Below are 26,493 nucleotides of genomic sequence, written 5' to 3' on the forward strand. Positions count from 1 at the left end.
GGCCGCCCCCGCAGCCTATGGCCCTGGAAGGCGCCGCTGCCGCCGCCTGTATTTCTGCTGTAGGTTCCCACATCCCTCTTTAAAAATTCCGCCTAAAAAGAGAAGACGATTTACCAAATCTTTCGGGCCGTTATCTCACGTGAGTACCGGAGCGGGGGTCCCGGGGCTCTCGCCGGCCGCGGGGAAGGCGGCGGGAGGGAGGGGGCGGCGGCGACGCCCACCCTGAGCTCCGGAGCGGGCGGGGGCGTCCCTGGACACCGGCGACTGGGGGGAGCGACAGGGGCTTTCCCCTGCCCGCGACCTGGGGCTGGGGGCAGTGCAGGGAGGGAAGGGGAACGGTGGCCGTGGCGCCCGGGGAGGGCAGAGGGGCGCCCGGCGGGCAGCATTGCCGCCTCGGCGGTTCCTGGCGGGGAGCGCTGGGGCTGGGGCCGGTTCCTGCAGCTGCCCTTTCTCCGCCCGGCGGCGTGCGGCGAGACCGGCTGCGACCGGCGGCAGCAGATGGAGAGCGGCAGGATGAGTCAGAGCCGGAGCTCCCCCTGTCCCACGGAGCGCCGGCGGTGCGGGGCCGCAGTGCGGGGGCCGAGCGGGCGGACAGCGGGACCCCCGCGCCCCGGAGGGTGTCGTTGGCGGCGGGCGGAGGGTCAGCGGCCGGCGCGCTAACATGGCGGACAGCGCTGCGTGCGAGCGGCGCCGGGGTAGCAGCGGGGGCCGGGCGCTGGGGCGAGCGCTGCGGCGGCGCCGCCGGCCCCCTTCTCCCGCAGCCCCCGGGACGCGGGAGGCCGGCGGGGCCGCCGGCTCCGCGGGCAGCGGGGGCTTGGCGGCCGCCCTAACATGGCGGATTCCTGCGGAGGGGGGCTGCGCGGTGTCTTCCCCCTCACAGTCGGGGCAGTACCCGCGGCGAGAGACCCGCGCCCGCCGGGTGCTGCTGCCGCTCGCAGGGCGCCCCTGCCTGGGACGGGGATCGAGGGGCGTCCTCGCCTGAACCCCTCAGGGAGGGGGCTGCCCAGTCCCCGGTGCCCTGTGGCAGCTGCTCAGGCTGGGGAGCGCAGGCTGCGGCCCGGGTGCCGGCGGGTCCCTTCCCCGCGGATGACCCGCACGCTGGAAGCTCCCCTGGGCCTGGGGAGAGCGGCCGTATGTGTGACGGGCTTCGGCGCTGCGGTGGGCGACGAGGGCATAGGCTGGAGAGGTGCTGGTGGCATGGCTGCGGCGTCTCCTCGCCTCTTCTCAGGGGCCATGTTGTGCTTCTGTAAGCGAGATTATCCATCCGGGCTCCCGCTGCCGTCCTCCGGTTCCCCCCTCACCTGAGCTGCGCCTGCACGAGGCCTCACCTGTCCCTCTCGGCACTGGGGGACAAGGGGGCACGCCAAGGACCAGGGTGGCAGCCAAGGAGCTGTCAGGGCACCGCGCAAGTTGTAAGGGCATTGCACAAGTGACGCTTTCCGGGACAGACGCTGGGATGATGGGACAAGTCGCCTTCACGCAGAGGGTCTGTGGGGTCCCCCGGCATGCGAAAGTGGAGCCCTTCCTTCCAGTTAGCAGTCTCCTGCATTTGCCAGGGGTGTTTGCTGGTCATCTCAAGGGCTTTCCCCCTTCCCTTGGTCTGTCTGTTAGTGTAGCAGTAGCAGGTTTGGTGCTGCCAGTCTGAGAGGTCTCTTAGTTGAGCCTCAACCTCCTTGGCTTGGCTGCCTCTGCAAGCGCTTTGTCGTCCAGTTGGCCACTGCTGTACCAGTGGCTTTTGGAAAGTATGGAGAAGAGTCCAGTCATTGCTCAGCTGCTGGCTCTGTGTATATCTAGAGTGTGTGCACCGGATAGTGGGGTATCCTGAGTATGTGTGTGTGCTTGCTGCAGTGCTGTTCCCTGCTTGGTAAGAGCTCAGAAGAGGTGTCCATAATTGGTTATAGTGGTGACAGATCAGCAGATGTGTATGTTCCTGGTGGTAGGGGAGCTGAAAGCACGGTGAGAGCCTGGGGGACTCATGCATGTGTAAGGGGGATGGTGCAAGTGCAGGATCATGGGGCAGCTGGCATGGCTGAGGAGAATGCTCTCTACTAAACAGCACTGCAGGTCTTTTTCAGTCATCAGTCTGGGCTTATTCCAAGCCCAAGAAGATGTATATCTTTGCTGGGGGGAACCTGGTTGTGGTGAAGAGAAAAGAAAATGAGCTTGAATCATCTTTCAAGCCTTTCTGAAGTGCATCTCCTGCAGTGCAAAATCCTGCACAGCTGACATATGCCCGTAGGCAGGAGAAGCGCTGCGTTTCAGACCTCTGCAGCCGTCTCTGGTGACTGAGCAGGATTTGATTGTGTAGTCCCAGTCGGTTATAGCCACCCTAAATGAAAACACCGTGTGACGTCCAATAAAGCAACATAGACCTGGCTACACACCTAGTCAGATGCGTGGCTGTGTGTCTTGTGTGGCTGTGGGTTGCAGGGGAGACCTGTCCTACTTCTTCTGCCCTCCCTGGCTGCTGGATTTTTGTCTCAGAGGATATTGCACTTGCCCGCTATTCTTCCCTGGATAAACGTGGGAGGCAGTGGAGCTGGGGAAGAGGTGGGGGTTGTGAATAATGGTGATGGTAGGAGGGGTTTGTTCCAGTCTGGACTGGTCCAGTCTAGTTCTTTCCTTCCTGTCACCGTGTGAACAATGCTGCTGCTGCTGTGGCTGATGCTTGTGACAAGGCAGCCCCCTCCCCGTGTGCCTTGGGCTGTGGTGAGCTCCCTTCCCTGCCTGCTCTGCCTGCTGTGGGCTGAGACCCCCCTGCAGCCAGCCAGCCTGCTGCCCCCCATCCCTCCTGCTGGGCTTTAAGCTCCAGGGAAAGATTGTGAAATCACAGAAAAAGGGGGGAGCGGGGGAGCTCTTGGAGGGAAAGGGTGTTGTTTGGTGGCGAACAGCAGTGGAAATGTTTCTCCTTTGGGGACAGTTTTACTGGAGGCAAGAGGCAGGCTTGCCTTTCAGCACTGCAGCCTGCCCCCGGGCCAGCAGCCTGTGCCTCTCGCTGTTTGTTCCCTGTGCTGGAAGGCTGCTGCAGGTGTGTCATTGCAGCAATGCTGGGCTGTATGCTCTGGAAATGATTCCATCTCTCCAATTAAAGGAGAGACAGAGTGCTCTGGAAGAGAACTAAGACTGTCCCTTCCTGAAAGCGAGGCTTAATTGTGTGATGTGCTAATTTGAGTATAATGATAAATTTCAGTTCTAAATAATGTTGATGTAGTTCAGGAGAAAGAGAGTGGTTGATGAGAATCCCTCGGGGACCTGTTCTTCCTTCAGGACCTGCTCCCCCCTGGGGATTGCCTAGCCACAATGTCCTGTCTCGGATCTGGAAAAGGCTTACTGTAACTCAAAAATACCTGGTTTGGTTTTTTTTGTGGACCAGAGTAACTTTGTTGCCTCCAAGTCTGTCACGTGGTGTGAATGTGCAAGGTCATCATAATTCTAGATTTTTAGGGTTTGGATCGTGGATATTTTAGCTCAGGCCACTAAAGGGTCTCTTTTTCAGAAATGGATGCAGTGATCATTTTTTTTCAAAGAAAATGAATTGATGCCTGGTTTTGTAGGCTGGTCAGCATCAGATAAGGGGGGCTGAGTGGGCCTGTGAACTGGAAAAAGCCTGGCCCTAGCTGGCCTCTTTAATACTCAGGGCTTGCTGTGGGGATGCAGTTGTTGTGGCAAAACTATACACTGTGGACAATGGGGGGTAATTTTTTTTTTTCCCTGGGTTTCCTTGGTTACTACTATTGTTGTTGCTTGAGGTGTAGTCAAACTTGAGGTGCTTGCTAGTAGAGTATACTAAGAGATGATAGATAAATACATGCATGTAGGTGTCACTTGAGTATTAAAAGGCAGAGCTGCCTTGCTGATTATTCCTACAACTCAGAGCTCACTGCTTAGCAAAGAATGCTTTTATACCTGCTTTAAGACCCTTAAGCAATGGATGCTTCATTGCTGCTGATGACATGCAATTCTTGTAAAGCTGGCTTTGTCCTTATGGGTTATGGACATCTAATACACTTCTGGTACTTAAAATGGTAGCCCTGCTCTGCCACAGTACAGCAAACTCCCTCTTTGTGCTGGTTAAAGCAGACTGAAGTGACTGATTGGAAAGGCTCAAATTGCACTATTTTTCTCTGAATGTTTAGAATTGGCAAACCTGCACAAAAGAGAGCAGTCAGACTATTTTGTATATGTTTGTGTAGATCCTTTAGATAAGTAATTCTCATTTAAAAGAAATTCTCAAGGACAATTAGAACTCAGCAGAGCTCATAGTTGTCTGTTGCTACAAAAAATGGTTGGTTTTCATTCCAGCTCCACAGGAGCTTTCGCTGTACACTTTTCTCCTTGGATCATGTGAGAATATTTATTGGAATAATACTGCAGGTGATATTTGGCTAAAGCGTGGCTTCTTAAGTTTTGCACTGAAGGTCATGTGCTCTCCCTAGAAGCACCTGTGTTTAATGACTTGTTTGGCTTGGAAAGTAAATTTAATTCACAGTCATTGGAAAATTTATATAAATTCTTGTGTATAATCAGAACAGCACTGGAAATAGTGGAGCTATTTAGTTAATTTTAAAAACTAGCAACACTTTCCTTTTGTAAAACTGTTGTGTGCATACTCAGAACTAAACGTAGTAACATTTAGTAACTCTTGCTTTAGAAGAATAAAAGGCATATACGTTAATTCTAGCTGGCAAAATTTCTTAATATCTCAATTAATTTTGAAGCATTGAGGTTTATTTTTAGTGCTGTGTGCTACCAAATGCTAATTTATGTGGTAAAGCTGAAAGGACTGCTCTGTGGAGTTGCTGTGAAAGTTACCCTCAAGTTGCATTAATTCTGTTTGTTATTCAGTACTTTATAGAGTGTGCTAGTTTAGTTTTCCAAGAGCAAGAATTAAGTGGAAAAGTACACTTCAGCAGTTTGCTTAACTGATGCAGTTGAGAAGATGATCATTTAGGTCAGGTGATTCCCAGAAGTCAGGTTTTTATAGTCAGTCCATGTAGTATTTAAATAATGAGATGAGCAAAAGTTTAGTTTTACAGTAGATTGGTACATTCCATGTTTCATGCCATATACCACAGTGAATTTGTAGAACCTTTGTTGCATGTTGGATTTGACCAGTTTAGTAGTGTATTTAATTCCATGAAAATTATCTTTCCTTTTAGGAGGAATAACTTCTCAACAGGGTTAATAAATGTTTCCTTTTTATGTTCATATTTGTGTGATTGCTTTACCTGAATTCGAATGAGCTAGCCTTGTACTTTAAAATGCTGCTTCGGTGTTGTGTGTAATAGCCTCTAAGGGCCAGCTGAAATGTTTCCTCATTCCTGAAGGCAAGCATAAGTTTCTTTCTTCTAATGGTCTCGCTCGTTTCTGGATTAGTCTGCGTGGTGTTCAGTTTCACTATATAAAGCACTATTTTTCACCCACATGCTGTGTTCATTCACAGCAGAGGGAGAAAGAACGTGGCAAGGGAATTCTGAAATAGGAATGAAGTGGGGAGGGGAAGTATGCAGTGGTTACAGCGTTAAAAGCACTTCTGGGAGGATAGTCCAGTATTGAGATGTACTACCCTATAGCGGGATCTCTTTGCCATTAATTTTGAAAATTTTCCAGTTCAGACTGTGAAAGATTAGTACAAACAAGCAGTTTCATGTGTTTTAGCAGTTCTTAGTATATCTGACTTGTTGTGGCTCAGAGTTTACATTCACTCTTGAAAAATGTATGCTTGATGTGATTATAAACTTTCATGATGGGGTGTTGCAAGCCTTCTTAAAAGCACTGATAAGGCATTTGTTAAATGTTTTAAGATAAAACTTTTATTCTGTTCTGGCTGTGAAATTTATTTTTGTGTGCACTTTTTTTCCTACAGGGCAAAATCTCTGATCAAGTTTACAACTATCCAGAGGGCTTAGGAGAAGTGCTTTATAGAGAACAGTTCGACTTCAACGCTGAGCCACCTTGGGAACCTAGCTGATGATAGTAGGGTTCCATCTCCTAACTTGTCCATGTAAGTCTCTCTTTGTCTGTATGCAGGGAGGATAAGCACTTCCAAAAATACAGCTTGTATTGGCTTTTTGATAAGCAAGATAACTGTCTGGATGTAGATTATCAAAATTACATGGGGCTTTCATTTGGTGGGGGACTATAAATTTTATTAATCTAACACTTTTCTCAACATAATTATCTGATAAAGTTCTGAGACTTAACCACATGTGAGTAAGTAGGTGAATAGAGTTACTTTTCTGAATTTGGGCTGTTGGCTGCAGAAATCCTAAAATGAAGTGCTGTAAGTTCAGTCTCTCAGTGGTAATTCTGAAGTAACGAATTGGACTGCATGACTTAACATCAAATTATGACTTGCTGAAGATGGTATGATTTCTCAGGGTAGTTTATACTGAAATAGTTAAAATTTGCTCATGTAAACAGTAACTAATGCTGATCATGAAGGGTGTGCCTTCCCAAGTGCTTATCTCTATTATTTGCTAATTAGCATCCACTTTCACAAATAGTTGTAGTTGAGCTATAGTAGAATGTGTAAATTAAAGTTGGATGGAAATTGTGTACTGATTACAAATGCCTTTATATTTTGAAGTGGCAAATAGTTATTAAAGAAGAACCAGACCATGATAACTGAAAACAAATGAGTTCACTTAGCTGATCTTAAGGACCACGGAAGACTTTGGAATGTGTGTGGTTTCATGTTCTGTTAAGTTAAAATAGCTTTATGTAGTTTTTAACAATAGTCTTAAATGCATTTGTAATATTTGAGTTAAGCTGACTTTACAATATTTGTACAGTATTACTTTTTTCCTGTCTAGCTGGAGGCGTTTTTATTTGGCTTAGTACCCATAAATTATATAATGCTTTTTAATGTAGAATTTGAGGATGGTTAAGTACATGTTACTGGGCCAGGTACTTTTTTTACAGACCACAAGGATTCCAAATGCCAGTTGTGTTAGTATGCCTCCTAATAAGGTACTTAATGTAGATAAACTTGCTCTTTGAAAAAAACCGCAGTAGCAGAGGTGAAGTATGAGCTTGGTTTATCATGACTTTTTGCTTTATCTCCAGAGGGTATATTCCTTTTGTTTTGTTTGGAACTTACTGAATTAACTGCATATATCTGGTTGGTTTTAGTCAAATACTCTATTCAAGTGAATTCAGTTAACACTGAAAATTTTCTGAATGTCACTCTTAATTTTTAGGTGTGATTTTTATAAGCAAAATATTGAGAAATTTTTTTCTCCTGTTCAGCTTCTGAGTTTTGGCTCGCTCTTGTATGTGGGTAGAACTCTTGCATGACATTTTGCACTTCAACGGGAATAAAGTAAAGTAGTTAGACAGGAAAGGCAGAAGAATTGTTAGAAAGGAGTGAATAAAGTTGAAAATCGTAATGTACTGTAAATGCATTTTAACCTATAAAGCTATTCTGGAGGGAATTTTGTCCATGACAGAAGTTTTTACTCTTGGAAGAGAAACTGTTCTGATACTTTCATTGAGATATTCCTTCTCTAACTGGTAGTCATGTGCTGTGGCAAATAGTGCAAGGTATAGCTTGTCCTAGAACAGAAATGCCACTGGATTTGCAGTATTTGCAACTGAATGCTGAGATGATGTGTGTTAATTTTGAACTTGGATCTATTATGTGTTCAGTAATAATGTACTGTACACAAGTATGAGTAGATCAGTATTGAGTGTAGTGGTGATGCAGGTAGCAGTAGCGTTTGCCAGGGAATCTGTACATGTTTTGGTGTGCTGAAGCAGAGGTAATTGCCTCAAAAACAGCTAAGATGCAAGTTAGCCATCTGATTGGTACTTTTGAGTCTTGCTCAAATTGCAAAGTGATTTAATGGGAGAAAAGTCAATTGAACTTTTAAATACAACTGTAATGTTATGTTCTGATGGAACTCAAATAAAAATCTTCTGTCTAAAGGTGTACTTACATTCCCATTAATCTTGATTCCTTTTTAAAATTTTCTCTATCCCACTCTTGTCCTTGTATGACACTGGCTAAGGAAGAACTTGGGGTTTAGTTCTGTCTTCCTCTTCATGCACTGACTCCCTGAGCAGTCTAGCAACTGTGGCCTGAAGTCTTGCTCCTTTAAAAATCTGTTTCATGTATTGCCACATCTGGTTTATCAGAAATGATGGGAATTAGCAATGGAAATCTGATCTATTAGCGAGCCAAGTGGAAGCAGTAGCTATCTGGACTGGCTAACCTTTAAAGCTCTCTTGACTTTGTTTAAATGGAGCTGGGTGGCAACTGGGGAACAGGAGAGCTGGGAGTTTGGAGTGTCAGGGTGCAGTGGGGGAGCCCAAATACTAATACTGACTAAGCAAGTAAGAGGAAAGGGTAGGGAAGTGACTGTACTGTTGTGAAAGAGAAGTGGTGGTCTGGTACACCATGGAAATGTATGTACAAGAGTACTCATTTTTTGTAAGCTTTGTGAGCTTATTGGCTCTGAATAATGTATTCAAACTTCAAGAATACAGAAGGTTCCTGAAAGCATGGTTCCTATAGAAGATATAGGATGGGGCATTATTTTTTAGTATCTACCCCCTTTGCTTGCTTACTTCAGCATAATTGCTGTTACATTGCTCATTTAACTGTGTGGAATGCTCCTGAGAGAATGGTAGGATGCAGGTAACCTAAACTGTACAGGTACTCTGTGACCCTCAGTGATTTCTACTGAGAGGTAACTTGAGTAATGCAAAAAGACACCTGTTTCAGCATTTCCATCGGTTGACCTCAGTGGCTTCATTCAGCTAACTGACTTATAGGGATGCAAGTTGGTGAAATGGCATCTTGGAATATTTTTTGAAAAAGATGCTCCCATTATAAATAGGCATTTCCTGCACTGAGAACATAGGACTCATGTTTCTACTTTTCTAGTTTACCTGTTCTGTACTTAATTGCCAGTGTCAGTGACAAAATGCTGCTGCTTCTTTGATCTGCTACCCCTGAAGAACTGGTATTTTAATGAATGTGAGATTAATGTATTTTTACCTCTTTATGATTTTTACATCGGTATAATTGTTAATATTGTAAATATTTATTTTGTTTAATAAGACATGGAGTTGAAAGGTGTTACTGGGAGCCTGTTTGGGATGCAGACTTTGTCATTTGCAGAGGAAATTTTTAATGAAAGAAACAAACCTAAGGGTGTTTGGGATTTTTTTTGTGTTTTTTAGGCCAAAGAGTGTGTAGTTCTGACAATGTAAAGAAAAAAGGAAAATTGTATGTGTTATGTGATATGGATGCTTGCATATGACAAGCATGTGTTTAGTCTATTTTCAGAGCATTTTCATTTTGTTTTATTCCAGATGTCTGCATTAATTGCAGTGTTTAAATATGTACACTTTTATCTTAAGAGTTCTTCATCTGGGAAGTCATTGTGTTAAACCATAAAGAGCCTGAGGATGTAACGCTTACTTCAAAGAAAGCAATTACGTGCCTGTGTAGAAGTCTCATACCACTTGACAGCTTTTGTTTGCCTTAAAATATATGTCCTGGAGCACTGTGCAAACTAACATTTCAGGTGCGAAAATGGGTGGTGTTACCACACCAAGTCTGTCAAATAATGACTTGCAGCAAGTCAGCACTTCCAGCAAGGACTGAACTCTGTACTGTAATGATTTCTGACTCATCTTGCAGACATAAAAAAAAGTCCTAAACCACCCTTTAGATTTCCTTCTGCAAATTTTATCACTGATTCTCCTCCCTCCCCTTCAGGAGGGGTGCCAGTCAGAACAGAATGAGATGACAGCACAGTCCCAAATTGTGCTGTAAGGTATTAACCCCTTAAAAAAACATTTCTCAAATATCCACTCTTTTGTAGTGGTGCTGTAGCAGTGCTCCTAGGAATTTGTTTTTTCTTTGTACAATATTCTTCCTATCCTGTTCTCAACAAGACAGTGTAATTTCTTCCAGAAAGGGAAAATTGGATAGCAGTCATTAGGCTAATGTTAGCTTTTTTACTATATTAATTTCCCTAAATGGAAAAGCTTCTATGTCTTGGATGTGCTTAGAAAAAGCAATTGCCATTTAGCAGCTTGGGAGAGGTTATACCAATTGTTGATGGTTTGTTGCAAGTTATTTCATTAAATTTCTACTAGTATATATTCCTTTTGGTCCCTGCCTCTTGACCCTTAAGATGCTTTTGGATGAACGAACAGGAGACAAGTCTAGTTTAGGAAATAATCTTCATCCAAACTGACTTACTAGACAAGTGTTCTTTTTGGATTTGGTGAGTTAGTGGTAAAGAGCCTCCTCTCCCTACGCTTTACTTAAACCAATTCTCCCTGTCCTTACCCCACACAGTGTCCCCAAAAGTAAAAGGGCAGCTTTTGGAGGAGAGTATTCTTCTACATCATCTCTGTCTGAAAGCTATAGACACCACAGTCATTAACTATGAAAAAAAGCTTTCTTTTAAGAATACTACACAATTAGCTTGAATCTATTCCACTGTAACTCAGATGAACACCCAGAGGAAAAGCATGCAGTTGCTTAGATTGAGCTGCTTGATCTGAAATACAAGGTACAAGCAATTAGCCTGCTGGGTGGATGGGTGTCTGGTGAGCCTGAAAATCTATTCAGTGCTGCAATTGGTTCCAGTGGGTGTTCTGAGACCTTCCAGTAGGGTAGATCAGGATGGAAGGGACTCTTGTCTGTCTGTACACTTTAGAAAGTAGGAAGTGGCTTATAGCATTAAAAAAAAAAATCAGCTGAGTAGCACCCTTGTATGTACAGTAATTCCTTAAAATACTTTAATTTTGCTTGCAGGCTTTTTGACAGGTTTATACAATGTATCGGGGAATTGAGAGCTTATTAATAAGAGATCAGAAACACAGAAATTGTCCAACTTGAATAAACAATGAAAAGCTCAGATGTGAGGCTTCTCCCAGCCCAGTGGCTTCTAACATGCAAACAGTTACAGATACTTAGAATATATGTTGGTCAGGTGTGAGTGGGGAGAGGAAAGAATCCTGTAGATTTAAATGCAGCAGAAAACATATTTGAAAATTTTTCTTTAGCATTGCTCTGTCATGAAAGGATTAAAAAACTTGGGGGTTTTGAATGTTTAACAGATCAACTACTTTTGAATAACCTGCTGAAAATAGAAATCACTTCACTCTTGCATGTGTCCACCATGGTTGTGCTTATTCCTCTCCTTAGTATTACTATTTTTGCAAGAAGACAGTAAAAGAATTGTTATTGTTGTTATTGTTCTTGTAGAAGGAAAGTTTAAGGTGTTTATTACACAACCAACAAGTTCCTAAGGGTGCATAAAGTACTTTAAAGTGTCTTTAAGCATTAGACTGTTTAGGTCATAGTATAAAAAAAAAAAGGTAAAATAATTAAACTCTGCTGTTAGGCTTTTTCTTCTTTGTATCTTCATGGTTTGAATATTCCAGAGCTCTACCAAATTATCAGTAAAATGCTGATGCCAGCCTTTCTTTCCTGGGGAAAAAATATCTAAACCTATCTAAACCTACTTCTGAAAATCATGGATATTTTATGAACATGACTGCAGTGCTCATGTTTGTTTCACTGATTTTAAGTGAAACTTAGTTCACAAGCTTGTCTTTTGTTTGGTGGTCTTATTTTTAAGGAATTTTAGCTGTTACTCTCACACTGAGATATGACCGTCTAAAGAATTTTTTCTTGTTATTATAGTGTCTGCCAGCTAGCCATTGTTTTTGTAACTGTAATTAAATCCTTACATCAATGTGATAATTATCTTGCTCTTTTGTGATTGTTTTGGATCTCCAGGATTCTCTTAAATAAGCATATGACTCATTATACCTGTGAGACGAGTATTTCTTACCCAGCATACTTTTCTTTATCATTCAGCTTCTGAGTAGAACTGAAGATTCTTGCTGCCACTAAATTCAATTCACCCGGCAGCAAATTCCTCACTTAAGAAACATAGGGGGCATGTTTGAGTTGTGCAGAAAGCACATAAAACCCTGATGGCTCCTTTCCCATTATTTGGTGTAATAAAAAGCAGGAGCAACTGCTGCTTAGTTATCTTAGTACTAGCTTGAGCAAAAGTAACTTTGTTCATATTGTTGACAACATTAACCAAACTTAATGTTACAAATTGTGGATTTTTTTAACTGTCTAGAGGTGGTAGATGAAATATGAGACGGAATTAATACTGTGGCCTTGTGACCATTTGAAGCCAAAATTCTCTTCTTAACTAATGAACTGCTTTTGACTTTCAGCTTTAATGTTTCTGGTTTCTATCAACACTTCTAATTAGAAAAATAGTTCTATTTTAAAGCCAAGCGCATGTGGCTTATCCTTATCCCTGGCAAATGGAGGGTGAACAGAGTAAAAAAATATTTGGTTTTTTGTAGAGGGTGTGTGTGTTCCTGTTTGTAGGACATCAGATGTAGAAAGCTCTAATTTTTAAATAGTGGCCTAGTATGCTTTGTGCCTGGTTTTCCACTGACTTTTGTTTTCTTTGTACAGTTTGTTGCATAATTTAAGGACCCGGATATAAGGCTTGGAAGCCCATCCCTTGTGTTTCTTGGTTTATGACTGTCGGCTTTGTGGAATACGGCTGAGATGAAAGGATTTCTTGAGGATGCAAATTACTCCATTGGTCTGTTGGATGAAGGAGCAACTCTTGCAGATGTTATTGACAACTGTATTTATGAACATACTCATGTAAGTTGGCTTTCCAAATTTTCTGGTTCAGTTCCATAAGTCTTCAAAGTAGGCCAAGGCATTTAGGACTGGTGAACTGACAGCAACAGAGGAAGAGTCAGCTAAGCTTCACTCACCTTATAAAGTGGTTTGCTCTTCTAATTCTGCTTCTTTGCTGTTTGCTTGCTTTGGGCAGAATTCTGTTGGGGAAACTTGGGCAACAACTCCCTGAGCATGGCTAGCAGGAAAGTAATCTTGCTGTTGTAGTTAAATACGGGTTCCCATCTCTTTGTTTCAAGAGCTTTTATACCAATGGGTTTTAGACTAGAACGTGAAATTGGGCAAGTGGATATATTGAGTTAGAACCCTTTTTGTTGTTTTTGTTCTTTCTCTGAAAATATGGCAAAGTTCAGACAAATATGTATGCTGAGCCAGTTTAAAGCCACGTTTAAAAGTTCTGTGGGCCATTGTGGTTTATAGTTATACATCTTCCCATTAGCCTTCTCCCCATTGGAAACTTGGGTATGAGCACATTGTGAGGTGCTACCTTTCAAGACAAACTAGTCTAAAAGCTACTAAGGTTTAGCAACCAACTGGAAAGAAATTTGAATAATTCTGTGATTACAATAATTCTATTGAATCAGGCTTCACTCATTTCTTAGGAGGCAGGAAGATGTAGCCTTTGTTTTGTAGATGAGGTTGTAGAAAGAGCAAGCTTTAAAAAAAGTTTCATTAAGCAAATACTGTATCCTTAGTATGCCATACCTAGAGTTGTTCACTTTTCCCTTGGTTTATCAGGACTAATGTTCAAGTGCAAGTGCTCAACTATAGTACAGCAAATAGCTAAATTCCATGGCCTTCTGAACTCAGGTGTAGGATTCCCAAATCCTGATTCCTAATATTCTTTTTCTGTCTAGCAAATAAATAGGTAAACTACTGGCAACATGTCATGTCTCCAACCACTGGCTGGCTCACAGAGGATAGCTGCCTCCTGCTGCTTTCATTTACTCCTTTAGCTCAAGGGGTAGAGGCCTGTGCCATGGATCTAAAGCTCCAGATCCCATTCCTGCTGGTGACCCGTACAGGGGGTCAGTATGCTTCCACCCGATGGAATTTCTATTTGTGTTTTTTAAACAGAAAAAGACTTTGTATACAATAAGCCACAACATACATAGTTTCATATCTGTGAAAGTCAAGTGCTAGAATTAACATTTGATGTACAGTCTTAATTCAGATCAGTCATATATTTTGTAATGGTCCTTAATAGATATGCAGTAGGCCATTCGTTTACAGGAATTTTACTGAGTGCACATTATAAGAGTAATCTGTTTGGATTTTGATCCACTATACACACATCATGACTTGATATTGAGAAAGACTGTATATAACAGGTGCACAAGAGGGACTTGACAGTTCCAGAAGAGTGTCTGTGCATTTTCTTAAAGGTTATGTACTTGATTCTGCAACCTTTAGTACAATGAGTTTAGTTCTTAAAATCCTGTTGGAACTAAATGCTTCACAAGATGTGGAGAACAGTCTCAAACTTGACTTCCTGAACTAAAATACTACCAAACAAATTTTCAGGAAAATGAGCTATTAGCTAGATGCTAAAATAATGTTAGTGCATTAGATTTTATTCCTTGTATAATAAGCTATAAATTATGTTGAGACTGTGGAAGCTTTTATTGCAGTGGATTTTTTTCCTCTAAATAGTTGCAGACTTTTGAAAATAAAAAGTTGGAAGAGATTTGTATTTTTAGATAAAATGAGCATTTGGCATTTAAGTAGAATCTTTTATTCAGGAATCTCAGAATATTGTCTAAATAGCATTCATAATATCTCTGAAGTGGTAGGTATTCCCTCTGATTTTTTTTCTCTTTTTTTAAATAGTTCAAATTACTAGGTGAAAGTAAAAACAAAAGCAACATTCAAGGTCAAATCTAAAAGTTAAGAGCAGGGTAAAAAGGTACATAATCCTTTAAGACTTTGGGTTGTTTGTTTGGCAGCAAACCCACAATTTCAGACATTTTATTTTCCTATTCTTCCTTTTTCAGACTGGAAAAAAGGCATTTTATGTTGGTGATCTTGGAAAGCTTGTAAGGAATAACATACAATGGCAGAACGTGATGGCACCAATAAAGCCATTTTATCCTGTAAGATGCAATTCTACTCCAGGTGTACTCGAAATTCTGGGAACCCTTGGCATTGGTTTTGCATGTTCCAGTAAAGTAAGTTTTTCTTGCCTGTGTGCCTTACTTTCTTCCATATGCTTGCTATTTTAAAATCATCTTTTTGGTGTTAAGTGCCATGATTATAAATAATATAATTTGTGAACTCCTTTGTAACTGGCCATTGAAAATCTATGCTTCTGCCCTGGAAACAGTGGATAGTTTTTTCTTTGTGGAATAGTAGAGGACATCTAATAAAAATTCAGGAAAGATAATGCACTGGACTTTGTCAAGCTCTGGTATTCTCCCGTTTTTTCAGTCTGAAATGGCATTGGTACAAGACTTGGGCATTTCTCCTGAAAACATCATATATACAAATCCTTGCAAGCAAGCTTCTCAGCTCAAGTATGCAGCCAAAGCTGGGATAAACATCATGACTTGTGACAATGATATTGAGCTGAAGAAAATTTCACGTAATCATCCAAATGCCAAGTAAGTGTCAATTCTGGCTTTGCTTTTAATGTGGGGGAGACTTAATTTTGCCTACATTCTGGGTTGTTTGATTTGCAAGCAAGTACATGGCTTCTTTAATATAAATCACTTGTATCTGGTTTTCTCCTCTCTTTGTCTCCTTTGAAGGTAGCTTTTTTGCAGCTTTCCCTACTGGGTCTCAACTTCCTCATATAATAGTAAGGCCCTTGTTTTGGGAGAAATCTTGGGAGAAACTGATTTCATAGGGCAACCTTGATGTAAAGGTTTCAGTGATTAAAGTTGAGAAGTCTGGCATTTCATCATCTGCAAGTACATCTTCCTCCTGCTCTGTTGTGTCTTCACTGTTATTTTTCAAGAAGTTCTGTTTGGATAGCAGTGGCTCCAACTGAAGTCAGGGCTGAGACTATCAGCAAATGCCCATGTGCTCCAAATCCTATCTTGGGTTTGGGTACACTCTGCAAGTCTATTAAATACACCTGTGGGTATTTCTGCACCACTAAAGCAGTGAGAAATTTGACTCCAGTTCTATTTTCAGTCACTTCAGTATTAGCTCAGCTGTCTTCTGTAAAGAAGTGATCAAAGCTGATATTCTAGTTGTTAAATATGAGAATTTTATTGCTGCCGATGTGTCATGGTCTCTTGGACTGATAGGCACTGCAGTCATTAAACATCACAGCCCTCACATGAATACTTTGGCTATGGACCATACCTTTAAGTAATTTGGAGTCAGAGCCCAAGTGAATGTTACAGTCCTTTCCAGTGATTAATGGGGTATAGCTTCCCACAAATATCATTGGAGAAACTGAATTCCTGACATCCTTTACAAAGCCCTTGGTTCTAAACAGTCATTATTAAACTGTTATGTCTTCTCCCAAAACTGAGACCATAGCTGTAGAATTGGGAAGATTCTACTAAATTCAGAATCTGAAGACTCTGTCATCTCACTAGTTGTTTTTTTGGGGGGGTGTGGGGTTGGAGTGGGTTTTTGGGGTGGGGGGGAGGGAGGACAGGGTGTTTATTTGAGGGAGTTTCGGTTGTTCAAGGCTACCTCAAGATTTAATATTGCTGTTAATATTGCTATTGGTAGTGATTACATTTAAACCTCATGGAAACCTGTCAGTGCTTTGCATACTGGAGAGGACTTCCTGTGCAAAGAATGTTAAATGTATGATAAATATTTTTTTCTGTAAAGTGCTGGTCTTGGCATACTTAGTGCATTTGAAAGCCTTGGCAATGCTAAAGCTGACTCTTACATTGTTAGTGCTTTACCAGTTATTCACTGGTGCCTTTAGTGTTTTGTTAGTTTTCATGTTGATTTATTTCCATGATTCTAACAGCTGACTTCAGACAACCTTGTCTGTGGTAACATCCACAGCAAGAGAAGTTAGGATACCTACTTTTCTTGAGCCAGAGCAACTGTAAAATGGGGAGGCAGAACAGAGAAATTTCATAAGCTACAGAAAAACAACAAACTCTTTACTTCTTTTCAAAGAGCCTATAGTCTAATACTTGCAAAAATTCCCATTTAACAAGGACAAGAAGCTCAATTTCTATAAAAGAACTGCAATTTGCTGTCATAAATTTCCTAGAGGTCTGATTTCTCACTGGACAGAAGTGCTTTTTTTCTCATTTTATTAGAATTACCTTATTCAGGTCACTTAAATGTTGATGCTGAAGTGACAATGAGTTTTCTTTCTCTTCCTTGGCATAGCTCAAAAAGTCAAAGCCACTGTATAGCCTTGTTCTTCCTGTGTGTGGTTCTTAGAGCTGAATTATGCTTGCATAGATGAAGCCAATACACTTTGGCTGAGGAAAGATGTGATTCTCCTTCTCACTTTCTTAAAATCTGTAACTTTGCACTAAAGTTGGTAAATGGGTGGGTCTTCTTTTGTAATTGATGTTTCTGCCTTTCGAAGTCTTAGTCACGGGAATGACTGCAATTTTGTTTTTTAAAGGAAGAAGAGATGGCAGAAAGGAGTGCTTAGCATTGCATTTCTTTATACCTTTAGGTTTTTTTCCGGGCAAAGTTTAACTGATAAGGTTCTTGCTGTCCTGAGAGCTTCAGTAGAGGCAAGGCTGATAAAAGAAAATTCTTCCTTAAAAAATAAAAAACCCCAAACCCTAAACATATCACCCTCTAGCCCTGCTCTGACTGGCTGAAACCCAGGAAGAAGAATCCTACTAGATTTCTAGAAGTCAGAATTACTTTTTTTTCAGTGGTTTGCACTAAAAAAGTACCTTGATTCACTTATAGTGCTGCCATAACCATTAATCAATGAAATTTAACATTGGATGTCTTTTTAAAAAGGGATTTTGACTAATCTTAATGTGAGGTTACAAACCATAGTATTATGGACTCTTTTTTTTTTTTTTTTTTTTTTTTTTTTACATTTCAAGAAGTTAAACTCTTTAACTTGAATTGTCTGTGCTAGTGGAGAAGTAGGAAATGAAAGGCTAGTCACAGTTTCCCAAGATGAAATGGTATAAATTAAAATTAACAAGGATTGCTGGGCAACCAGTGTGAGAATTTAGGACTTTGTTGCTGTTTACAAAATGCATTTTAAACACCTTATAAGACATTTGGAAAGTACTTGTAGAAGTCTTGGGTAGCTGTTAGGCCAACATGTGTTCTGCAGTGGCTAGGCTGAGTTCTGTTTGTTTCATGTCTTAAAAAGAGCTATTTCCCTTTGGCTGCAGAGCTTCTGCTGCTTGTTTGTGCTCCCCACCCTGGTTAACTGCTCTGTGCAGTCTGTCATGTGTGCATGTATGTCATGACAACTTCACTTTACTGCATGACTAACTAATTGATCTTTTGGGGGTGTGGGGGTGACTGCCTTAGTGGACAGCAGTTTGAATTGGTGAGTTTTGGGGGGTATACCTCTAGAGGTTTTGATGCAGACATGCCTTTGCCACTCAAGAGTTAATTTAACATAGACAACTGTCAACACTGGCACTGCAGTTTGCCAGACATACCCAGGATGAGGCTTTCACTGGAGGGAGGAAGATGTCTCACTGCATAAGAATGTAAGAGATGGTACTTGCTTCCTCTCTGCTCCACAGTGTCCTGGAAGAAGGGGCAGGGAGTGGACTGACATCCCTACCCCATCCCCAGTCCATGTGCTCAGTCAGAAGAGGAGGTGGAGGGATATGGCTGGGATATGCTTTCAGTTTGTCAGCCTGGTGTTCTCCAGATGCTGAATTAAACTAAATCTGATACGTGGCTGACCTAAGGGTAATCTCCACATTCTCCTCTTGGCTAGGAAGGAGGTCAGAGATGGGAAAAAATCATATTACAGTCTTACTGGTTTTATGAGGAACTATATTAGAAGGTAACATTCTCTTTTATTACAGCACTCAACAGACTCTTGCTGCTACTAGAGTCTTAATTGCTGCATTTCGAAATCCCTTGTCCTTGTTGGCTCCATGTTTTAGCCCCTAATTGCTAGTTTTTTCTCTGTACAGGATTGTTTTTATTAGGTTTCCTTGATTCATCCATCGATGGAGCTGGAGTATTGACAACATAATCAACACACTTCTGACAGTCTTCAGGCTTCACATGTGCTGATGATGTAAACCAACTGCCCCAATCATCTTCCCCTTCTCTTAGGCTCTTACTGCACATTGCCACAGAAGACATTACTGCTGATGAGGAGATGAATATGAAGTTTGGCACCACCCTGAAGAACTGTAGGCACCTCATGGAATGTGCTAAGGAGCTGGGAGTCCAAATAATTGGTGTCAAGTGAGTAACTTCTTTGTTCTCTGCTGGCTGAGCAGATGTTTGTACAATGTACTCAAGATGTAGAATAGAAAATAATTTTTTCCCTCTTTGACACTGTTTTCCAGGGTTAAAATAAAAGGCAACAAAACCCCCAAACAACAACAAACTAACTTTGAATCATGAATTTTTGCTTGCAAGCAAAGTGCTAATATAAAAGCAAAAACTAGTATTAAACAAAGTAACTTTTACAGACACCAAAGCAGTTTTAAATGGCGCATCAGAAATCCTCTGTCAGCATGAAAACTAACTTTAGAAGCCTCTCCTATTCTCTGACTGTACTCTTGAATTTCTGTGGTAATTTGATTTGTATTTTTCCAGCAATAAACAGCATATAGGATAAGAGCTAGTATAGCATGGAATAGGTTGGACAGAGTTTGAACAAGATCAACATGGGGTTGGATTTTCTAAGAGTTAGGGTCCTCTGTCACTCTGATCATATCAAGGCAAAATACCTAAGTTTTTGACTTGCTCGTGGCAGGAATGAATCCTAGTGTTCCGAGATCTTTCAAATGATCTGTGATATTTTAGTTGGAATTTTGACAGATATTTTACTATATGGAAGAAAAATACATGCATTGTTCTGTCTGCCCTCAGCTACTAATGTATCAAATACTCAATGTTTTAGGAAAGCAACCAAATGAATAAAACTGGGTGGGTCATTGAGACAGTAAAAAAAGAAAATTTAAGCCAGATCTTGATGACTTAAACCACAATTGTTTTGATGTGTATCTGCTTGAAACTGATGTTAAAGCATAAACATACAATAATCATTACAAATGACAAATGTAAACTAAAATATTAGAGGATCCTACTGAGAAAATGTGCCGCCTCTTATAATGCCTTAACCAACTTTAACAAAAATCATATGGCTCTTGTGTGTTATTTTTAAAGAAATGTGGATTCATCCAAATAAGTTTGAAAACGGACCTTTGCCTTAAAAATGGTATTCCTTAGAGGAGTAGACTTGGAGTAGTGAGCATTGTGGTACAGATGGATGTGTTTGTGGTCTGTCAAGAACCAGTTAGCCATGTTCCTCTTGAGGAAGCTCATGGGGCATGTTGGCACTAGTTTTAGCATCTCAGTGACTAACTACGTATGGCAGTACTTAAACCTTTTGGGCATGGAACCAGAGGGGATTCAGGAGCTTGTGGGAGGCATCAGGACTTCTCTGTGGCGTTGGCACCCACTGAAGAACAAGTTTTAGCCACTTTGGTAGTGAAGACTGAAAAGTTCAGTAAATGTTGTTTCCTAAAGATGAGAATATTGTGGGACATTCTTATACATTAAGAGTGAGACAGGTCTCAAGTAGAAATCCAGTGGCATAGAAGGCAATAGTTCCTGAGCTTATTCTTTGCACAGTTGCTCTATTATCATGCAAGCTTATTTTGAGCCACTTGGGAATCAATTGCTTCCATTGCTGTTTTACATGGTGAAACAATTTGGTCTGAAAGCTATATGGTTCAGTGTATTAATTGTGGTTTTATTTCTTTCAGATTTCATGTTTCAGGCTCTTGCAAGGATCTGCAAACGTACATTCATGCTATATCTGATGCCCGGTGTGTGTTTGACATGGCTGTAAGTAGATCTATACACAAATGCAATTGCTACAGTAGAAGACCCCTTCTAATCATATTAGCAAACCAACTATATTGTTTTCAAAATAAATCCACAGTAGGAGATGGAACTTGTAGTAAGGGACCAAATACTCCATTTTGAGATGTGGTAAAGGTAAAACAAATTTTATGTACTAATTTTGGACAAAAGTTAAGGAATACTCCCCACTGACAGGCAGTAGCCTTGTGTGCTGTTTTCAAATAAAAAATTAGTTTCCCAGTTTTGGTAAAGGCTTTTTAACATTCAAATCTGTCCTGCAAATATGTAGCTGACATTTTTGTTAGGCTAAAATATTGAACAATTGTATGCTGGCATTTACTGTGGTATGAGAAGCTTGTAAACTAAACAGAGAAGACTGGGAGTCTTTTTACTCCTATTACTGCAGTTAGTGCATTAGCTGTGACTGGTAATGCACAGATGGGGGCAATAAAATTGAGGATCTTGCTGATCTTTGTGCAAATTCACAGATTACATGACAAGACTGCTACACTGAATTCCTAAAACAGTCTTTTGTCAGAATGCACCACCCTGTTCAGCAAATACTGTCTGAATATAACAAAAGCCACAAGATGGGAGTTGATGTTGCTGTTGGACTTGCAGAGAATTGTGTAACCAGCCACTCTTGACATCCCAATGCTGTTGCTATGAGATTTAATGGAGCTGTACTATACCCTTATTCTCTCACTAGACATACTCTGCTAAATATGTTCAAAAGTATAAATACATAGAAAACAACCACAGTAAGGAGCAACAAATATTTTTGCAGTTAGTTGTTCGTGTACTTACATTCTGCTTATGCATTTTAGGAAGAATTTGGCTTTAAGATGAACATGTTGGATATTGGTGGCGGCTTCACAGGCTCAGAACTTCAGCTGGAAGAGGTATGCAATATTTTGGAAGTTGAAACTTAATTTTGAAGAAGTGTTTACCTTCAAACTGCAACTAACATTGATAGCTGAAACCTAATCTAAATTCCATGTTACACTGTACTTCATAAGATCCAAATAGTTGGGTTTGTATTCTTTATCACGGATAGTGTAATCAGTCCTTGCAGGTGATTATTTCTTTTAATCCTGTTCACACTGGGTTAATGCTGATTTAAGCATGTTGCAGATTAAGTTACTATCTAAAGCAACCTTAGCAGTAGTAATTCAAGTTTTTTGGCAGCTGACTGTGGTTGTCCAACTGATGACTGCTGCATGGTTTGGACCAGGGTAGCTTAGCATGCTTTGGATCATAAACCCTGTTTCTACTGGATGAAAACTTGTGATATTTTTTGCTTTAGAACTGAAGGCTAAAGGTCTTGGTTTTGTCTTTGCTTTGGGTAGCCTCTGATTTGGCCTAAATGCCATCTTTAGTATGCAATGGCACATAAAACAGTTTTCACTGCTATGTTGTCTTAGAGACAAACTCCTTGAAGGCAGGACAGTGGAAGTGATGCAGTGAGAAGTTACTAATAGCAAACAGGGCCTTTCTTTCTTAGTTCTCACAGTTCTGTTACTTGTCTAAAATACCTCCTATTTTCCAATATGTGGCTTAAGATATGAGCATCAGTATTAGATAATGAATTCTGTTTCTAATGTGACACTGTTTGGAACTGATCACGGAAAGACCCTTTCCTTGTTGTTCTGGGTTCATATGTAATTTTACATTATCTGTTGTGCTGGACAGATGTTGAAATTACTGCTGCAGTCTTGAGTGTACCACAGCTTGACCTTTGGTGGGGAGGAGGGACTGTCATACTCAGACTCATGGCACTCAATCTTCAGTGTTTAGCAGAATGACCAGTTTTCTTAAATCTTTTTCATATATTGTGGACCTCCAGTAAAGACAGTTCTCAGAGAATAGAGGACCAGAGTAACCATTTGGTGTGCTGTCTGGAAGTGACAGTTGCTGACTGAAAGTGGTTGTGTATCTGATATATCCATAAGCTGAGTTCATTGGTCTTACCTCTGACTTCAATTTCCTAGGTTAATCATGTCATCAGGCCATTGCTGGATGTCTACTTTCCTAAGGAATCTGGTGTTAATGTGATTGCAGAGCCTGGATGTTACTATGTTTCATCTGCATTTACGCTGGCAGTGAACATCATTGCAAAGAAGACTGTTGAGTATGATAAACTTCTTCCTTCTGGAGGTAAGGGTTGGATTTATAGTGTCTGTTATGAATCAGTACGTGTAACTGCCCACTACTAGTTGGGACAGACTGGTTTGTCTCAGCGTATATTTAATGCATTCCCTTATCCTTCTGCCTTCCAGGTTCTGACCATATGTTATCTGTGTATATCACTGTTATATTTTTATGTGGTGGTACTTGTATTCTTACTGGGTTTGGCTTCTCAGTGGTTAAACCTCTATTGGGTGCTTCACAGGTGGTGTGTTAGAAGGTTGTGTATTAGAAGAACATAAGAAAACCCATGTCACTGAGCAAGCTGCTTCTCTAGGCTTGTATTCTTAGCAGTGGTTATTACTGAAAGCATTAATTTTATTAAGCCTCACATTTAAAGTTATAACTGAATTTATAATCTAGTTTCATACAGATTTATTATACTTGTAATTCTCCCATTCCAGTGTATATGGAACCCCTTGTCAGGAAAAAGCAGCTGACTTAAGTTAGATTGCAAAAGGACTACTTATGCATGCAAGACAACTTCTTTTTTTACTTCCAGTGGAGCAAACCAGGAATGATGATGAACCAGTATTTACATATTACATAAATGATGGTGTTTATGGTTCTTTTGCGAGTAAATTGTCTGAGAAACTGAATACTATCCCAGAGGTTCACAAGGTGAGTCTTTCCATGTTCTTCAGAGATAGTCCTTATCCTTGTCTATTTAATATATATGTAAAACTTTGTACATATATAATTACATATTACTTACTAAATTATCCTTCTCTGTATTTGAAAATTTTCTTATTAAATAAACTGAAGCCTGAATTAACTTGATCATTTCCATACAGAAATACAAGGATGATGAGCCTCTCTTTGCAAGCAGCCTTTGGGGTCCATCCTGTGATGAGCTTGATCAAATTGTGGAAAACTGTCTTCTTCCTGAGTTGAGCGTTGGAGATTGGCTGATCTTCGATAATATGGGTTCTGGTACCTTAGGTGAACAGTCGACCTTTAACGACTATCAGAGGCCACTGATTTACTACATGATGTCTTTCAGTGACTGGTAAGAAAACTGTCTTGGTAGTGTTGAGATTGCTTTTTCTTCCTTCAGGAGTGTATACTTACAGCCAAATATCAATTCTATTCAATGGCAAATGCAGGAAAATGCAAGAATGTGCCTTTTTAGCTTGTGGATTTTTTTTGTCTCTATTTTCTGACTTTCCTAAGACCAAACTGAGAGCTGTGATAAAACCTACTTTGCTTTAAGGATTACAAAGGAAAGCAAAATACCTAATCTCTCCTGTGAGTTCAGTGGTAGCTGTAAAGCCTTTTCCTGTTTGACATCAACCTTTGAGCTTTCCTAGCACCAGTAACTGCAGCTTGTGTATGATATTGGCACCATCGCTGCAGGCAGAAAGGGCAGTAATGCTGTTGTGGTGATGGTGAGTTTGGTAGCCTGTTTCTGGGCCGAGGTAGGCAGGAACCTGTGCTGTGCCCGTGGAGGGTGGGGGCATTTCTGTGTCTGCCAAGCACTGGCACAGCTGGTCTCCCTCCTGACAAGGCTCGGGCCAAGCTGTGCAGGGGCACTTGGCTTCAAGTGCTGTATTGAGGCTGGTTTCTGATGTGAAGTTGTACCTGAAAATGTTATTACAACTCGCAACCTTCTCTGCTGCAGGGATGAGATGCAAGACGCTGGAATTGCTTCAGACACATTGATGAAGAATTTCTTCTTTGTGCCTTCTTGCATTCAGCTGAGCCCGGAAGACCGCTTTTCCACTGCAGCTTAAACAGGCATTAACGCTTCATTTAGACCTGCAGTTGCAAGTCTGTAGTTTGTCTGGTCAACATTCCAGTGTGGAAGAAATGGAACAATCTTGAATTCAATTCATTCTCTTCAAAACTTGAAAAAATAGTAATAGCTAATGGGGACCAGGCAAAACAAGCTACAGCTACAATTCAGTGGGGGGTGGGAGGGTTAGATAATGGCGTCCAAATTTAAAATCAAGTTCATTCAACCCCTGAGCGTTAAATATGCAACAAAATGGATGACTTAGTGGAGATGGAAACCCATCACTTGGGTTCTTCAACAGTTTACATACAAGTACACAGTTTTTATACTAAGGATTCCTGTTAGAAAAGTCTTGTAAAGTTATTGTCTTTCGCCCAGATATATCAAATGTCAGTGGGAGACCAGTGTGACTTCATTAGATGTTTTAGTGTATTTAGAATGTGTAAATTTGTGCTTTGAACTGTAGTTTAATAAATGTAAAATTGCATCATAGTATTTGTTGTATTTGACCCTTGATGTATCCCTTGTATGATTGCAATAAAACTTTGTGTAGATTTTACTGGTTTTCAGGCTAACTTTGGGAGGGACTAGGCAGGTAGCTATAAAATAGATGTATACGTGATTGCATTGAGAAGCCTTCTTTTCTCTAGGTTCAGCTTTTTGTTAAACAGTAAAATTCTAAGATTGATAAATCTGTATGAGGTGAAAGTCATGTAAGTTGCTGGAAGGCTAAAATGCAATTTGTGGTGTTTTTAGAGCATGACCTTAGATTCAGTTCTTAACACCAAACATTAAACCTGCACTAGGCATGGGTGTGCACAGAAGAGGTTTAGTCTCTTAGCTCGTGTGCATGCAGTGCCCTGAGTCAGCATGGGTTAGTCCAACTCTGCACGTTGTCACAGAACCTTTGGCTCCTTTTTTTTAAATGGTGTTTATTTGAAAAATCTTAACTTTCAACTTCAGCTAGTTCTGTATAGTGCTGACTCCTAAAGGAATGGCTGCACAAGTCTTCAGAAACCTCAATGCTTTCTTGCACTGGATTCCATTTAGATACATCCACAATGTAAAGGTAGAGCAGACTGCTGCAAGTACATGTGCCAACTGCATCGAGTAACGAACTGGTCATAAGTTCTGTATTGCGTTACTGGAGCCTCTTGATTTCTTCAAGGTCCTTACTTTCTTGTCTTAACTTCTTGAAAACTGGGGGAAGGAGGAGGAGGATTGTCAGAAACGATGCATTGAGGTCTGGATCCTGAGGTCAGACTTTTTAAAACCTTTTAGTTGGAGGAAAAATTTCTGCCCTTGGGTTGCAAGTGTATCTTACAGAAGTGCCAGCTGGTAGGAAACTTTAACTTCTGTTAAAAAGATTTTTATAAAACTTGATGAGCTTTTACTTGAAAGTAAAGAAAATTCTCAATTTGGACTTGTGAGAACAGTTTTCAGGCCAGCTGAGATGTACAAAATGGCTTATGTTTTTGAAGATGCAGTCTAAGAAATATTTATTACTGTATTTAAATGTGGAAGTAGGAAAGGGAGTAAATAATAGTGGGGAAACCTGTGTTTTGGGTTGGTTTTCTGTTTGTTTGTTTTTAACCTGAGGTTACTAACTGTCCCTATGTGTCAAGAAAGTGGTATGGACTGCAGTCTACCTGTTGAGGTTTTTCTCTAGACAAGACAGACTGCTGCATGGTTTTCAAATAAATACAAGTTACAGTTGCCTAAGATGAGAACTCAACAGGATTCTGTCATGCAGTCTTAAGGAGAGTTATTTTATGTTAACTTACAGATCAATTGAAAAAAGTTTCTCTCTAAATGATGTGGTCAGAGCAGAAATACTCGCTGTACTTGAAGACAGTCTGCCATTAAAGCCAACCTGGAGTCTGAA

At 40.9% G+C, this 26,493-nt stretch overlaps 1 protein-coding gene across 2 annotated transcripts; it reads left to right on the forward strand.

Annotated features, from left to right (window-relative positions):
* On the forward strand, window positions 1-26,493 carry AZIN1 (antizyme inhibitor 1). Of its 2 annotated transcripts, XM_064647273.1 has the most exons (12): window positions 1-139; window positions 5,867-6,004; window positions 12,476-12,673; window positions 14,707-14,880; window positions 15,140-15,312; window positions 18,920-19,054; window positions 20,587-20,668; window positions 21,514-21,588; window positions 22,678-22,843; window positions 23,376-23,494; window positions 23,668-23,882; window positions 24,495-26,493. In XM_064647273.1, exons 3-12 carry the CDS (start codon window positions 12,572-12,574, stop codon window positions 24,604-24,606), a joined length of 1,353 nt encoding a protein of 450 aa, XP_064503343.1. In that variant the 5' UTR covers window positions 1-139; window positions 5,867-6,004; window positions 12,476-12,571; the 3' UTR covers window positions 24,607-26,493. The 2 variants fall into 2 exon arrangements, with proteins under 2 accessions (XP_064503343.1, XP_064503352.1); XM_064647282.1 differs by lacking the exons at window positions 1-139; window positions 5,867-6,004; window positions 12,476-12,673 and adding an exon at window positions 13,606-13,740 and having other exon boundaries at window positions 24,495-25,167.

Source organism: Pseudopipra pipra, chromosome 1 (genome assembly GCF_036250125.1).
Source record: "Pseudopipra pipra isolate bDixPip1 chromosome 1, bDixPip1.hap1, whole genome shotgun sequence".
In the NCBI taxonomy this organism is placed as follows: Eukaryota; Metazoa; Chordata; class Aves; order Passeriformes; family Pipridae; genus Pseudopipra; species Pseudopipra pipra.

Coding starts and splice junctions, on each gene's coding strand:
- AZIN1 (XM_064647273.1), top strand. CDS start 12,572: ATGAAAGGATTTCTTGAGGATGCAAATTACTCCATTGGTCTGTTGGAT. Junction 19,055..20,586: donor GTCCAAATAATTGGTGTCAA/GTGAGTAACTTC, acceptor TATTTCTTTCAG/ATTTCATGTTTCAGGCTCTT. Junction 21,589..22,677: donor CAGAACTTCAGCTGGAAGAG/GTATGCAATATT, acceptor TCAATTTCCTAG/GTTAATCATGTCATCAGGCC.